Below are 16096 nucleotides of genomic sequence, written 5' to 3'. Positions count from 1 at the left end.
GGCAAGGTCACCCTCCTAAGGGAAAGGAAGGGGTCTCTCAGGCTGAATATCTTATTAGTGCTTGCAAGGAAATTTCAAGCTGGCCGGTTAAAGGTCCCATTCCTGGGGAAGGTTGAAACCATACTTAGGTTAGGTAGTAAGTTTTGATGAGCTCAGCACAAGTGACTCCATTTGGGACCTGTTGTTTCTTTTTGAACAGTACTGATGGTTGTACAACAATATGAATGTATTTAATACCACTTAAAAATGGTTAGGATAGTAAGTTTTATGTCATGTGTATTTTTCCACAATAAAAAATGGGGGTAAAAGTAAGTATCCCCACCATAATTGGGAATTACACTAAATACATGTAACTATTATATTAAATACTGGACATTAAAATAAAAACTGTGCTTCCAAGAACTACCTTAGTGTATCCAGCACTCTTTGGGAATTACTGTCAACTTTTAATAAACCACTGAAAAGTTATAAAATATCAAAATTAATCTATTCTATCCTACCAGGTAGGATTTTGTTTTGTTTTTGAGTTCCTCGCTTTGTAACAGGACTGCAGCTCTTTATGTCAGGCAAATAGGCAATGAGATGACTCTTAAGCCATAATTAAGTCCTAGGCAAAAGCAACTTGGAACCTTGGGCTCTTCTGTTGTTTGTTTTTGTTTTGTTTTAATGACGATGTTAGCATCTTATTGATAATAATGAGCCCCATCTGTTTCTCTTGATTCACCCTCTGACTTTTTATTAGGCCTTTACAGTGTAAGTAAGGAAAAACGATTAGTTTTCTTAAAGGTCTGGAAGGTCCACTGGTGACCTTCAGGGAACCGGCCTTTGGGCTGCAGGCAGAGCTCTGTCTTCCCTGAGAGTTATCTTTGCTGGAAATCCAGGTAGGGCCTGGGAGGTAAGACCCAGGTATAGCCTGTGTCTCACCCCTTCAGATCCCACGAGGGGGCCCTTGTAAATTACTCAGCCCCACATCCAAAGCCAGGATTGGCCTGAAAAGAGCAGGCACAGCGGGCAGAGTACTGCTTCCACGAAGAGAACTGCCTCTTGTAAAGCCTGATAGAGGAGATCAAGGGTGGTGCGTGGGGCAAGGAATCGAGGAGTAGGGAAGAAGGAGACAAAGGCCGAAAGCCAAGGTGTACTTTAGGGGGTTGTGATAATCCTTCCTCCAAATAATCCTGCAGACTTAGTCATCCACATGTCTCCACATGACTCAACTTACAGGGCCCACTAGTTCTGTTAGTAGAGGCAAAGCAGAAAACCTAGCTAAAATATAAGGACGGCTTTTCCATGAAGGAGATTGCAAAGGTAGCAAATTCCAAGGTAGACGGGATAGGGCTTGTGCAAAGGTGCATTGCTCTCCTCCATGCAAACACACAGAGCGAGCCAGGGAGCCATGGAATCTGGTTTGGGAGCCCATCTTATATATATATCATATAATTATATAGATATAATTCCTCAGAGCACTTGCCATTCATTCTACGAGAGGTTTTCTCAAGTTGTTAACTGACTAAACCTGTCTCTTTTTTCATTGAACTGGGATATAACACTCTGCTCTAGAAAGGAAAAGTCTTAGCACATTTAAAATATTTAATTGAAATAGCTTTTGTCCTTAAAAAATAATCAAGTACATGTTATCGTAGGTGTCGATATAAATTATCCATTTAAAAAATGTAATTGTTCAGCTTCATGATGTGTTTCTAATGCACATAGGAAAGGTTTGGAGGGCTTTCTGTTTTTTTCTGTATACTTGTTTTGTCCCCATGTCCTGACTGAGGACAGAGCCCTCCAGAGCACTGCACTCGTGCTGAGACCCATTCGCCAGATGGACGTGTGCCACCCTTGTTGAGAGTCACAATTGGGCATTTTGCCTTGTATCTAGTTCCCTTAAAGTTCATTTCTGCTATTCGACAGTTGAGCTAGGATTCTTGTATACAGAAGGTTGTCGAGGGTATCGACTGCACTGAAACAACTTCACGTCAAAGTTTCCCGTATTTTATGTATTGCTTTCTTAATTACCTGTCTTTATTTGAAAAAAAAAAAAAAGACTTAACTGTAAAGTAATGTGTTGTTTGGGCTGGAGCTGGGGAGAGGGAGTGGTGTGTTGGGAGGGACAAGGGAGCCTTTCTGAATATACTTTGGTTTAGACCCTGGACCTTAGAAGCTGCCTCAATGAACTGTGCCATCCTCTGGGGTTCTGGATTAGGACAAGAAAGCATCCCTTGGGAACACTGCCGCAAGTTTGTGGTTTCTCTGAGCTGAATCTGATTCTGTGATCAGGTCTTTCTGCCCGTCCTGCATTAGGATGTGCGGGCTGCCATCACTTTTTCTTGCACCTGCCTAGGCTACCAACGCCTGGTGCCGGGAATGACGGGAATACAGCCAAGCGGAAAGGCCACTCACATCCCACACTCTGAAGAGTCTTAAGTTGAGTGTGACCAGAATGTTAGAGAGCCCTGCCCCTGCCAGAGCGGGTGTAGTTGCCACCCATCTGCCATAGAGCCCTGAGGCCCGGGTTGGTTGGAATGGGAGCACATACTGTCTGAGTTTTCCAGTGCTTTTTTCTCTGCCCCTGGAGGCACCTTAGGTTTGTGGGGCATTCTGTGCTTTGCCCAGTATTTTCACATGTGGGTGCGGGTCTCACTGAATCCATAATTGAGCTTCATCTCCCCATGAAAGTGGGCCTAGACACTTGGAAATAGTAGTAATAGTTGAATAAATAAATGAATCCTATGCTCATAAAAGCCCAGTGAGATGCTATATATTTTCCCATCCCATTTCCCCCAACCTATTATTTTAAGAAATTTCAAGTTGCAGAAAAGCAGCAAGAAGGGTACTATTCACCCATACTCACCAGTTGTTGAAATGTTTCCACATTTTCCTTACCTCTGTATTTTTCCCTTTTTTTGAGGGGGTGGAAAGGCATGAGGGGCTGATCATTTGGTACTTAATTTCTAACATTTTCACACTTTGCCTTTAAATTTTTCAGTATGTGTCTCATGCATCTTTTAAGAACAAGAACATTTTCCTACATAACCATAATAAAGCTAGCACAGTCAGGAGATTAAATATCAAAAAAATGTTATCTAATATCTACCCTTTTCAGATATTCCCAGTTGTTCTTTAGAGCTGCTTTTTTTTTTTTTTTTGCGGTACGCGGGCCTCTCACTGCTGTGGCCTCTCCCGTTGTGGAGCACAGGCTCCGGACGCGCAGGCGCAGCGGCCATGACTCACTGGGCCCAGCCGCTCCGCGGCACGTGGGATCTTCCCAGACCGGGGCACGAACCCGCGTCCCCTGCATCGGCAGGTGGACTCTCAACCACTGCGCCACCAGGGAAACCCTGTAGCTGCTTTTTATTCTGAGGCCGTATGTGATCAATTCTGTGCACTAAACATGGTTATCACATCTGTTTAGTCTCCTTTTATCTACAATAACCCACAGTTTCTTTTCTTTAAATAATCTTTCACCACACTGACATTTTGACGAGTTCAGGCCAGTGGTTTTGCAGAAATCCCTGAATTTGGATTTGTCTGTTTCCTCCCACGTGGATTCAGGTTAAATACATTTGGGGGCAGGAGGACTTGGTGGTGTTATAATCTCAGAGCATCAGAGGTCAGAGGTACCATGTCAGGTGCTGGAGATGTTGACCCTGATCGCTTAGTCAGGGAGATGTCTCCCAGGTTCCTCCATTGTCAGGGCATCTTCTCCTCTTCAGGATAAGGAATCCATGGGATGACATTTTAAGGCTCTGAACGTTCTGTTTCCTAAGTCTTTCATTAGCATCCATTCATGAGATGTTATTTGCCACTTTCAGACAAAGCTTAAAAAGGGAGCTGGCCAGGTCTCAGGTGCCAGTCTTCCCACTGTGACCATCTCCTGAGTCTCCTTCTCGGTGGTTTCTCTTTTTTTTTTTTTTCAAAGAAGATGTTGTGGGTAGGAGTTTATTAATGAATTAATTTATTTTTGCTGTGGTGCGTCTTCATTTCTGTGCGAGGGCTTTCTCTAGTTGTGGCAAGCGGGGGCCAGTCTTCATCGCGGTGCGCGGGCCTCTCACTATCGCGGCCTCTCTTGTTGTGGAGCACAGGCTCCAGACGCGCAGGCTCAGTAGTTGTGGCTCACGGGCCTAGTTGCTCCGCGGCATGTGGGATCTTCCCGGACCAGGGCTCGAACCCGTGTCCCCTGCATTAGCAGGCGGATTCTCAACCACTGCGCCACCAGGGAAGCCCTCGGTGGTTTATCTTTTATAAGCCACTCATCCTTTGCCCACCCTCACATCTGCGTGCAGACATCTGTCTTAGAATCATGGTTCTATTCATCTCATCAGATTCTTTCTTGGATTGGATTCTCTAGAAACAGAGCCAGAGACGGGGCTTATAGGATGGGATGGGGAGGAAGCCAGGCAAAGATGTGGGGTCAGCAGGGGTGTCGCCTCTGCCTGACCCCTCAGGGAGCTCTGAAGTGGGACTAGCACCCCAGACGCGTCCCACTCATAGCAGCAGGGGCATGGATGCCTGGTTGGTAAAGGCGGTCTAGGCGGGCAGCGCACCAACAGCATCCACTACAGTTTTAGTATTTCCCTCATTAGTTCTTTCCCAAGGCTTGTCCCCACAAGCAGGACAAGCATGAGCTTAGTCATTTGCAAAGACAAGGTCTAATTTAGGGTTGCTCCTTTATGAGGTCCCATGAATCTTATTCACCGCCTTCCAGTCTAGGCCGTGGTTTTTATATTTTTTTCTTTTGCGGTACGCGGGCCTCTCACTGTTGTGGCCTCTCCCGTTGCGGAGCACAGGCTCCGGACGCGCAGGCTCAGCGGCCATGGCTCACAGGCCCAGCCGCTCTGCGGCATGTGGGATCTTCCCGGACCGGGGCATGAACCCGTGTCCCCTGCATCGGCAGGCGGATTCCCAACCACTGCGCCACCAGGGACGCCCTGGGCCGTGGTTTTTAAAGGTGAGGTCTGTTGTCAGAACAAAGTCTTTATAGCTTCTTTTTTTTGGGGGGGGGCGTGGATCTCTCTCACTCTTATATTTCTTTTCTTTTTTTTTTTTTAACATCTTTATTGGAGTATAATTGCTTTACAGCGTTGTGTTAGTTTCTGCTGTATAGCTTCTTAACAACTGGATGAGCAGGAGGGGCCCTTCTAAGGAAGGAAGAAGTGTCAACTCTCAGCACGCGAGTGTCAGGATTGCCATGCTACAGGTGGTAGAATTTGGTCTTGGTAAAATATCGCCAACTTGAGATGACAGGCCTGAAATATATCTTTATTAGAGTTCCCAGAACTCTTTCAATGGCTGGTTACCTGTCTCCCCTCCCCTCCAAAAAAAAAAAACCTAACTGGGTCTGAGTTCAAGTGCATATTTTGCTCTTAGGTCTCAAGCACGTGCTCCTCAGGTTCTGGGACTGGCAGCATCAGCGTTACCCCAGAACCTGCTACAAATGCAGAATCCTAGGCCTACTCCGGACCTGCACAATCAGAATATCGGGGGCTGAAACCAGGAAGTGTGGCTTCACACTCCCCAGGAGATTTCTCACCCAGGCTCAAGTGCTGATGCAAAGCAACGGTTGTAAACTTGGCTGTACCCTGGGGAACCTAAACCATTCTGATGTCTGCGTTCTGCCCCAAAGTGTCTGATTTATTGGATCTGGGGGTGCAGTCTAGCCATCACAAAAATTTAAACTCCCCAGGCGATTTTCATGGGCAGCCAGGGGTGAAAATCACTGCCATAAAGTTGCCTGCCTTACCTCATGGGAAAGGAATTTTAACACCAGCTTCATTTTGAAGAGTTTGTTCCTAGAGCTGCAAAGATTCACTTCAAAATACCTGGAGGCCCTGGAATGGTATTTCCAGAATGAGGAACTGCCCTCTCTGGGCACAGATGGTCCCATCTGGAAAACTGCAGCAGCGGTAAAGAAAAACACTCACATATCTGAGAGCAGAGGAAATGTAAATCTTGAATGGGAGCACGAGATTCTTTAGATCTGGAGCGAGTCAAGAGGTGATGGAGAGGGTGTGGGGAGGGGGGGGGGGGGTCTCTGGTGGCCCTCGTGCTGTCATCGTGGGGGGCTGTTTCTGAGCCTGCATGCCCCAAAATGTTCACTTAGGTGGGCTTCCTCTTAGGGGTGGAGTGGTCCACGTGGGGGTGACACACTTCCTTTCCCTCCCTCCCCTTCATTCAGACCCACCACCTGTCTTCCTCACTGTTAAAGCCTTCCTCCAGGCCATACATTTGGGTCTCTTTGGGTGCAGACATTTGAAGATGGTGTGTACCCCACCTGAACTCGGCTGTGCAGACACGGATGGTCAGGCCTGGTGGTCCCACTGGCTGTTCCAGGGCCATGTTGATGACCAGCTCATGGAGAGCTCTGAGTGTGGTAGAGGGGAAGACACCCCAGAGCTTAAGCAGCCTTGGGCAGGGGTCTCCACCCTCTCTTGACAGAGGCCTGCCCTTGGGCAGGCTCCTCAAGGAAGGAAAGCGCCTCCTCTGGTCCTTTTTTTGAAAACTGGGATCCTGGCCCCTCCTTTCAGGGCTACCGTGAGGAAGAGATGAGAAAATATTTATAAAGGTTGGGCCAAAAGTAGGCACCGCATGATACAAGCCTTCCCGTGTTCACGATCTCACCTGTTACTTGCAAAGTTGGAGGAACACCAGACCTCTGGAATTTCTACCTCTGCCATTTCATGGTTGTTTATTACTCTGGACAGCTCAGGAGCTTCTTGGGGCTCAGTTTCCTCGTTTGTAGAATGGGGATTAAATACTCAATAGCAGGGTTAGGGTTGGGTGCCAAGGGAGATGACGGACAGCAATATGGTATCTTTTTTTATAAATTTATTTAGTTTTGGCTGCATTGGGTCTTTGTTGCTGCACGCGGCCTTTCTCTAGTTGTGGCGAGCGGGGGCTACTCTTCGCCGCGGTGCACGGGCTTCTCATTGCGGTGGCTTCTCTCGTGGCGGAGCACGGGCTCTAGGCACGCGGGCTCTAGAGCGCAGGCTCAGTAGTTGTGGCGCACGGGCTTAAGCTGCTCCGTGGCATGTGGGATCTTCCCGGACCAGGGCTCGAACCCGTGTCCCCTGCATTGGCAGGCGGATTCTTAACCACTGCACCACCAGGGAAGTCCAATTTTTTTTCTTTTTTTTTTGAGGTTTCATCACATGCCATGCAGTTCTGTGGTTTTCAGTATTTCACGAAGTTGTACAGCCATGAGCTCACTTCATTCCAGAGCAGTTTCGTTACCTCGAAAGAACCTCCACTCCCATGAGCAGTCATGAGATACCCCACGCCACTCCGCATCCCCCAGCAGCCACTAATCTTTCTGTCCCTATGTTTTTCCCTAATCCAGGTATTTCATATAAGTAGAATCAGTACATTATTTTGTCGGGCTTCTTTCACTTAGCGTGGGGTCTTCAGGGTTTATTCATTTCGTAGCATGGACCCGCGCCTCATTCATAAAAAGAATGAATGACTATAATGGCTGAATCAAATTCCATTGTATGGATATACCGCATTTTATTTATCCATCCTTTAGTTGATGGAGATTTGGGATGTTTCCACTTTATGTATGGCAATTATGAATAATGTTCATATGATTTTATGAATAGCACAACACACCATTCAACTGTGCTTTTCTATTGGAAATAATATAGTAAGGAAAATGAAAGTGCCTGGAAAGAAATGAAATGCAGTTCTTTGGGTACAAAATGAGTGTGCGTGAGTGTGAGTGTTTGTCTTGGCTTTTAGCGCTTGCCTGGTCGCGCTCTTGATTTCACGGTTACCATACGGAATTTAGAGTGTTTGGCTCAAAGTAAGAAACGTTCTATGGCAGAAGACAGAGTAAACAGCATTTAGGATGTTTAGAACCTTGTGAAAACTGGGTTAGAAGTAGAAGGTTGGGTGTGTTGAGCGTTGTTGAGTACTGTCTGTAACGTTAGAGGTAAAGAGTGAACTAGAACTTGATGTCTGCCCCCGGAAAGCTTTCAGTCTGGAGGGGAAGGCAGAGGAGGTGGTGATGACAGGACAGCCCCATCAAGGAGACCGAGAGATGCTGTCCTTGTGTGGGGGATTGTGCCGCAGCCGTTTGACCCCTGCCAATTCTCTCTCCTAGCATGGTGAGACACAAGGACGATGGCTACTCTGAGGAAAAGGATGTGAAGACCTGTCCCCGGGACTCTGGCTACGACAGCCTGTCCAACAGGCTCAGCATCTTGGACCGGCTCCTGCACACCCACCCCATATGGCTGCAGCTGGGTCTGAGCGAAGACGAGGCAGCAGGAGTCCTACGGGCACAGCCTCCGGGGGTAAGACTCAGAATAGGGGAAGCAGGTGGAGGTGGGCAGGGCTGCCGCTTCCTTAAAGAGAAAGACATGGACTTCCAGAGAGCTCTTCCCAGCCTGCAGGGAGCACAGTTCCCAGTGTGTACCTCGTTACACCGCAGAGAAGTTCTGGAGGCAGCTCCCAGGAACAGAGCCCTTCGTGATTTGTCCTTCTGCCTTCCTCTGCCCGGTGACCATGTGTACCCAGGTCTGCAGGGTAACTGGGCACCAGGGTCCTGAGGAGGGGCCGTTGGCTGGAGGCCCTGGGCCTGCCTTCTGGAGATATGACGTTGGGGATGAGTCTGGTTGTGGGGTCCTCAGCTGCCCCTGTGGTTTTCCTTTCAGCGTGAGCCTGGGAACCCTGCCAGGGCCCAACCATCCAACATGGGACCCAATCTTCAAAAGTTCCATGTCCGTAGTCTTGTCTGCTCTGGCTGTCAATGTGATCCTCCTTTCCTTGGATTATCTCAGGGACAAGTCAAAGTCCAGTTGGGTTTTTTCAGCTCCCCCCTACCCAAGACCAGTCTCATCTTACTCAAGCCCACTCCATGACGCTAGAGAAGTTTCTCAGAAAATGTTATTCAGTGATGGGTAGGTATTTCCTGTGCTGTCTGTCATGGTAGCCGCTTGCCTCATGTAGCTATTTAAATTACATTAGTAAAATAAAATAGAATAAAAAATTCGGTTCCTCTGTGGCATTAGCCACATTTTAAGGGCTCCCTAGTCCCAGGGGTTGGTGGCTACCATATTGGATGGATAGCGCAAAGTAGTGAACATTTCCACCATCATAGAAAGTTCTACTGGACAGCGCTTGTGTACAATGTCTACTTCCAAAACAAGGATAAATACAGTAAATCACAGATAAACTAATACTGGAAACAACACATGACAAGAGATAGAAACTAAGAAATAGATGGAGAGGCAAGGAGAAAATTCCTTCAGCAGCTGGCTGAAGAATGTTGTAACAGTTGGGCGCAAAAATAAACTTTTAAGTTTCTATCAGCCAGAGCTTGTCAGTGATCACTTTTTGACTTGTAAGTGAGTCTTTGTTTCTCATCTGACAGAAGCAGACAGGACTAAGTCCTCTGTTGGAACACACTCAGGGTGACAAGCACAGTATTCGATCATCTCTGCAGAGAATTCCTTGGCCAGCGTGCCGGGTTGTTGCCCTTGGTTTTGGTCTATATGATCAGGACCCCCTTCTGTGAGGCCCCCCACTTTTTTCAGGCTGAGTGGTCTGCTCCTGTATTTCTGCAAAAAATTCTAAAGAGGGAGGTTGCCATGTTGCTAGGCAACAGTTCCCCTCCCTGCCCGTCCCCACTCCTGGAGTCAGGCACGTCCATTCCTGCTGAGACCTGATGGGGAACGAGTCAGGCAGAAGGTTCTCCACCTACCTGAGCCCTGGCCAGGACCTGCCTGACGGGGTGGGGCAGGCCGAGGGTGGGGTGAGGACGGGAGAGGCCACGATTCACCAGGAGAAGTGAGGCTGCTGAAGAGAAGGAAGGGCAGGTGTGTGAAGGAGAGAGATTTGAAAGAGCAGCTCTGGTGGCATCTGGTCCTTGGGCTGCCACCATCCCTGATTCATCTGCAGCCTAAGACAGTGGCCGGCAAACTGTTTCTATAAAGAGTCGGAGTGTCACTATTTGGGGCTTTGTAGCCCATGCAGTCTCCGTCACAGCCACTTGACTCTGCCATCGTAGGGCAGCCATAGCCATAGACAGTATGTAAACCAAGAAGCAAGGCTGTATGTCAGTAACACTGTGTTTGTGAAAGCAAGCAGCAGGATGGATTTGGTCTGTAGGCCATGCCTTACCAGCTGTTGACCTAAGGTTTCAGACGTTCAGGAGATACAGCTTAGAGGTTGTGCCCTCCCTGACCCCAAGGCTCAAGGAGATCCCACCTCCCTAAGGGAGCGATACTTCTTTCCACCTACCAGCAGCTACCTCCCACCAGTACTTTGGGGCTTTTACTCAACCTGATAGCACTGAGGAAACACCTGCTTAAGCTTCAGGGTGACCCAGAGCCATTGGCTCCCAGAGCTGGCAAATTTTTGGCTACCTCCCTATGGGTGCTGGGAAAAAAGAGGGAACTTAAGATCTTCCTGTCTCCTTACCAGATACCCAATTACCCCTCCTCCCCCAAAAATCATCTTAGGAGCTATTGACTGGACATCGAGAAAGAAATGAAGATTAGGTGGAAAAAATAAAAGGCTTTAGAAAAGCAGGAGAGAGTAGGTATCCAAATGGAGAGGAAAGAGACGTAGGTAAAGAAACAGGACAGGATGGGATCCTTGGAGAAGGCTCATGTACCCCAGGAAGGAACAAGGACGCAGCGGATCACCACACTGCAAACTCCAAGGAGTGCCATTTGATTTGTTGTCTAAATAGGTGGCGCCCCCTGGAGTTGTGCAGTGCATGGCCTGCACAGAGCAGTGCACGGCATACTCACCTCTGCAGTGACAGAGGCTAGGATGGTCTCCTGAGATCAGCACCGGGGGTTGGGTGGGTTTAAACATACATCTAGGGCTTCCCTGGTGGCGCAGTGGTTGGGAGTCCGCCTGCCGATGCAGGGGACGCGGGTTCGTGCCCCGGTCCGGAAGGATCCCACATGCCGCGGAGCGGCTGGGCCCGTGGGCCATGGCCGCTGAGCCTGCGCGTCCGGAGCCTGTGCTCCGCAATGGGAGAGGCCACAACAGTGAGAGGCCCATGTACTGCAAAAACAAAAAACAAAAAAAAAACCAAAAAAAACCCCATATATCTAAAGACATTATTTGGAACTGGAGGGAGCTGTCACAAAGTGAAGCGAGTCAGGAGTAAAGTGAGGACTGCCACCTCAGTGTTGGCTGTGGCGAACCTCAGAGCCCAGCTACCTGTCTCCCAAGGGAAGTTGCCATTTTCAGCTCCAGCGGATGTGGCCATGCCTGGTCTTGCCTTATCATCCCATTCTCCAAGAGAAGCTAGACGTTCGGATTTTAATGTGAAAAACAAAAAACCTTGTTCTTTTCCACTGTTGGCAGCAAGTTCAGATTTCTATCTTAAATACACCCATAAGCCAAATTAGCCAAAGAACTTCTAATTCACCACCTATGGCTTAGCCGCGTTACCTGTGTCTAGAAATTTAGGGTTCGTCAACCAGGATGCCTTTATCAGACACAGCCTAGAGAATATGTACCGTGAGCTGTAAAGCAGTCACCAGACTGAAAATGCTTTTGCAGACTTAGCCTCATGGAGAAGGTTCTGGCAAAGGGAAAGTGGGATTCTCCTGAGGCCAGTTACCCAAGAAGGGCATCTGTGGCCTGCCTGCTCATCACCCCTTTCCATGGCAGTAGTGTTCTGCCTTAAGCCGTGTAGTTCGGCTACAGGAGAGGCTCCACTCATGGATGCTGGGTGTGCAGGTTATCACATGCCCAGGTCCCAGCCTTTGAGATGTGAATTTTTTTTCCCCGCCCTAGATCTTCCTGGTTCGTAAATCCACCAAAATGCAGAAGAAAGTCCTCTCCCTTCGCCTGCCCTGTGAATTTGGAGCCCCACTCAAGGAATTTGCCATAAAGGAAAGCACATACAGTAAGTGGTCATCGGGTGGTTAGGTCCCGGTGACACGGGGGCCTGGGGTCTTTGAGCCAGTAGAAGAGGAGAGAGCCTGCACTTTGAGACGAACAGACGTGGGTCTGTGTCCCAGCGCTATCGCTTGTCCCCAGGATGACTGGGCGGGTAACCTACCCTAGGAGTCTCGGTTTTCTTATCTGTATAGCGACATCTGTACAGTGTTAACAGTTCAGTTAAACAACCTGTGTGCAAGGTTCGCCTTCTACTGCCTGGCATACAGCAGGGGCCTAACAGAGGCTGGTTTCCTCGCCCTCTTCCCGATTATGCAGGGCGCGGTCCCCAGGTTTGCTGATGACTGAGCTGCAGGGTGGGCTGTACCGCTGAGCCTTTTTATGGGCTCTCACTCCAAAGAGTGTGTCTGCACAGCTCTGTGAATAGTCCTTGAGGGGATATGTTCCCTCTAGGCCATCACTGTTCAGTGTGCTATCAAAGGCAGCTGATCGTAGGCAGAACCTAGCCCTTTGGAAAAAATGGACTGGCTGAAGTTTTGGAGGGATAGTGGTCAGGAGTGTCAGTTTCTTTCTGCTGAACCATGGTCATTGGAAATCTGAAATCTTGGAAGGCCAAGTTTTCAATGGGAAAGGGAACAAACAGTCCTGATGTCCTGACAGGCTCCCAGCAGCAATCAGAAGATGCACCTACACCCCCAAGGGGGAGGCTTCACTGAGCCACAGGTGAGCAAGCTGAGGTGTGAAGGCGAGTTTGGATGCTGGTCAACTATCCAATAAGATGACGGAGACCAGGTTCTCGTTATAACCTGAGCGAGCCTCAGTCCCTGCCTTGGAAGGAGCCGAAGGTCCTGAGACCAATTTCAGGGCAGATACTGGCTTCCACTCAGCCCAGAGTTCATAGTCTTGCTGAGCCCAAGAGTCATTAACTGGGTCTGGAGGAGGTGTTTCTGGAGCAGCCTCTCTGTGATGTATGACTGGCCTCAGGTCCCATGATGTTTTCCCTCCAGGCCTCTCCCAAGGTCCCTGGCTTCAGGGAAAAGCTTCCACGTGCAAAGTCATCTGAGCAGTCACTGAACCTGGCTAATGATCCGCCAGTTTATTTACATTAGGAGGGAATCAGAAGGTAGATTTCAAACCCACCATCTGAAAGGCAATGAATTAAATATTAAATGAAGAAAGGTGATTCTGAGTTGGCTTTTGAAGCTCAGCTAGCCAAGAAGTGATATATCTAAGTGGTTGTTTTTCTTTTTTTAATTATATATTTACTTTTGGCTGCGTTGCGTCTTCGTTGCTGCGTGCAGGCTCTCTCTAGTTGCGGCGAGCAGGACCTACTCTTCGTTGCGGTGCGCGGGCTTCTCATTGTGGTGGCTTCTCTTGTTGCAGAGCACGGGCACTAGGCACGTGGTCTTCAGTTAGTCGTGGCACATGGACTCAGTAGTTGTTGCTCACGGGCTCTAGGGTGCAGGTTCAGTAGTTGTGGCGCACGGGCTTAGTGGCTCCGTGGCATGTGGGATCTTCCCGGACCCATGTTCCCTGCATTGGCAGGAGGATTCTTAACCACTGCACCACCAAGGAAGTCCTCTAAGTGGTTTTTTTTTTTTTTTTTTTTTTTTTTTTTTTTTTATGCGTTACGCGGGCCTCTCACTGTTGTGGCCTCTCCCGTTGCGGAGGACAGGCTCCGGACGCGCAGGCTCAGCGGCCATGGCTCACGGGCCCAGCCGCTCCGCGGCATGTGGGATCCTCCCAGACCGGGGCACGAACCCGTGTCCCCTGCATCGGCAGGCGGACCCTCAACCACTGCGCCACCAGGGAAGCCCCTCTAAGTGGTTTTTAAATACCTTCTAACAGCCAAAGTTAACCATGATAAGTTAGCCTGCAAATCCCTCCTTCCCCTCCTGCAATAAGTACAGTTAGTGTTTGTACTTTAAGCTTTACTTGTTCACCTGAGGTCCCTCCCTGGCTGAACAATTTCCTCCCTATTTTGTAAAGACTTTTATCACTTCCCTAGTCCTCTCCAGGTGACTTAAAGTGGCTGAAAGAGCTAGTCTGAGCAACGAATTAACCTGCCTATAACTGATTGCCACAAGGCCTCAGTCCCACCAGGATGGCCCCTTCCCGGCCAGGGTCTACCTTCTCTGCAAATTGAGGTGCACCGAGAGAGAAAGGGCTGGCTTTAAAAACATAGATATTTTATCATAACATCTGGACAGTGTGTTTCATAATAAGTACCACCTCATATCTGTGTAGATTTCTTTCACGTTACTCCATTTGTTTTTAATGTTCATTTATTTACTTATTTGGTTGCGCCGGCTCCTTAGTTGCAGTATGCGGACTCTTAGTTGCGGCATGTGTGTGGGATCTAATTTCCTGACCAGGGATTGAACCTGGGACCTCTGCATTGGGAACGTGGAGTCTTACCCACTGGACCACCAGGGAAGACCCTAAGTTACTACATTTGTTAAAAAATTGCACTTCCGGGGCTTCCCTGGTGGCGCAGTGGTTGAGAGTCCGCCTGCCGATGCAGGGGACACGAGTTCGTGCCCCGGTCCGGGAAGATCCCACATGCCGCAGAGCGGCTGGGCCCGTGAGCCATGGCCGCTGAGCCTGCGCGTCCGGAGCCTGTGCTCCGCAACGGGAGAGGCCACAACAGTGAGAGGCCCGCGTACCGCAAAAAAAAAAAAAAAAATTGCACTTCCCACTACTATCCTTCTGGGAGACGAGGGAAGTACAGTTATTGTCCGTTTTACAGATGAGAAAACCGAGGCTCAGACAGGTTAACCTACCCCAAGTCCATTCCCTTTTACTTAACTCACGAAACTGTGGTGCACATGTGTGTGTGTTTCTGTTTCTGTGTCTGTCTGTCTGTCGCTCATGGTATATCTGTGGAGGTATAGATGTGTTTTGGGTGCTACAGAAATAGTAAGTGAAATAATACAATGTAAGCAAGTAATAAGCAAAATAAATGAGGCTATGGAAGGGAGAGAAACTCGTCTGATTGAGGAAATCTTCACACAGCTGAGGCTCTTTGGAATGTTGCTGGAAGACTGGCTGCAGGGATGGCATTTCAGCAAAGAGGGAGTGACGAGTGGTTGGCAAATACATGAATTTTTGAAGTCAAGCCACTCTCTGTTCCAGCAACTAGAAGATGTATGAAATGGCACACCGACTTGACAGAATATTTCTTGCATGCTTGCACGCTTGGTGGTGGTGGTGGGAGTGGGTAGGGGCTAAATAAATGAATTTTAGAATCTTTCCTACAGAGTTGAACTCAAAGCTGATTTATGAGAGCCCCGTGTTATCCTCCAAGCCTCGAGCTCCTTCTCTGCCTCGTGTCTGTACCAGAAGTGGCCCATTTTGGCAAAGAGGATTGTGACCCAGGAGGTCCAGCCCGGGAGGGTCAAGGGCCGGTGGGGCCTTGGCGTCCCCCAAGCCCTGTCTCCTGAAGGCCTCTCACTCCTGCCAGTCTGGCCCCTGGACCCTGCCCAGCTTTGCATCCCAAACTTTAAGCTGTGTCATTTGAGTCCACGCTGGTCTGTTTACCCGGCACTGGAGCACGTGCTCCAATGAGTCAGGGGCCAGACTTCTAGGCCCCCAGCCCCTCCCCTGGCCTGTGTCTGGCGGCCGCACAGCTGGTTCCTGTCAGCCGTGCGAGAGTCGGTCAGGGAGCAGAGAGATGCTCCTGCCCTCGCAGCAGGCAACATCCAGCACTGAGGGCCTTTCCTTTCCCAGGATGCGCTCAGGGACACTCAGCTGGTTTCCAAACTCTCTCTTTTCCAGCCTTTTCCCTGGAAGGCTCAGGAATCAGTTTTGCGGATTTATTCCGGCTCATTGCTTTCTACTGCATCAGCAGGTAAGGCTCTTCGTCTCCCGATTTCAAGCCCCTGCTTGGCGTGTGCGCTATCCCCGGCCCCCGGGTTTCTTGATTCGTCCCAGGCGCAGGGCTCTGGAAGGCTTGTCACCTATTGAATGTCCCTGGAAGGATTGGCCCCTGAGGTGAAAGGGTCACCAGGCCCCCTGTGCCAGGCTTAATTAAGATCAGAATAACCAGCCCAGCCCCTCTAAGTGTAAAATAACACGCGCACGCAGAAAGGGACCCGTGATGCAAGCGTGTAACATTTAAAGGTCCCTGATAATGTTTCTGAAAAAAACCCAGTGGATGCAGACCATCTAGAAATGTGGTTCCTTCAACCCGTCCATAAACCTTGCACCGCTCTCCTTCAGGCCCGCTGGGTAC

General features: G+C 49.1%; 1 protein-coding gene across 9 annotated transcripts in view; it reads left to right on the top strand.

Annotated features, from left to right (window-relative positions):
• The window catches only part of RIN2 (Ras and Rab interactor 2), a 219659-nt gene that overhangs the window by 170727 nt on the left and 32836 nt on the right, over positions 1-16096 (top strand). For 8 of the 9 annotated variants that reach the window (XM_032604441.1, XM_032604442.1, XM_032604444.1 and 5 more), the window contains 3 exons: positions 8099-8291; positions 11758-11869; positions 15640-15712. In XM_032604441.1, coding sequence (XP_032460332.1) covers positions 8099-8291; positions 11758-11869; positions 15640-15712 — 378 coding nt within the window. Of the gene's footprint in view, positions 1-8098; positions 8292-11757; positions 11870-15639; positions 15713-16096 lie in introns of those variants that run through there. The other variant, XM_032604450.1, reaches the window with a different exon arrangement.

The sequence above is a fragment of the Phocoena sinus genome, chromosome 15, assembly GCF_008692025.1.
Source record: "Phocoena sinus isolate mPhoSin1 chromosome 15, mPhoSin1.pri, whole genome shotgun sequence".
Lineage (NCBI taxonomy): Eukaryota > Metazoa > Chordata > Mammalia > Artiodactyla > Phocoenidae > Phocoena > Phocoena sinus.
Note: the sequence above shows the minus strand (reverse complement) of the source record. Positions and strands in the feature narration are given on the sequence as shown.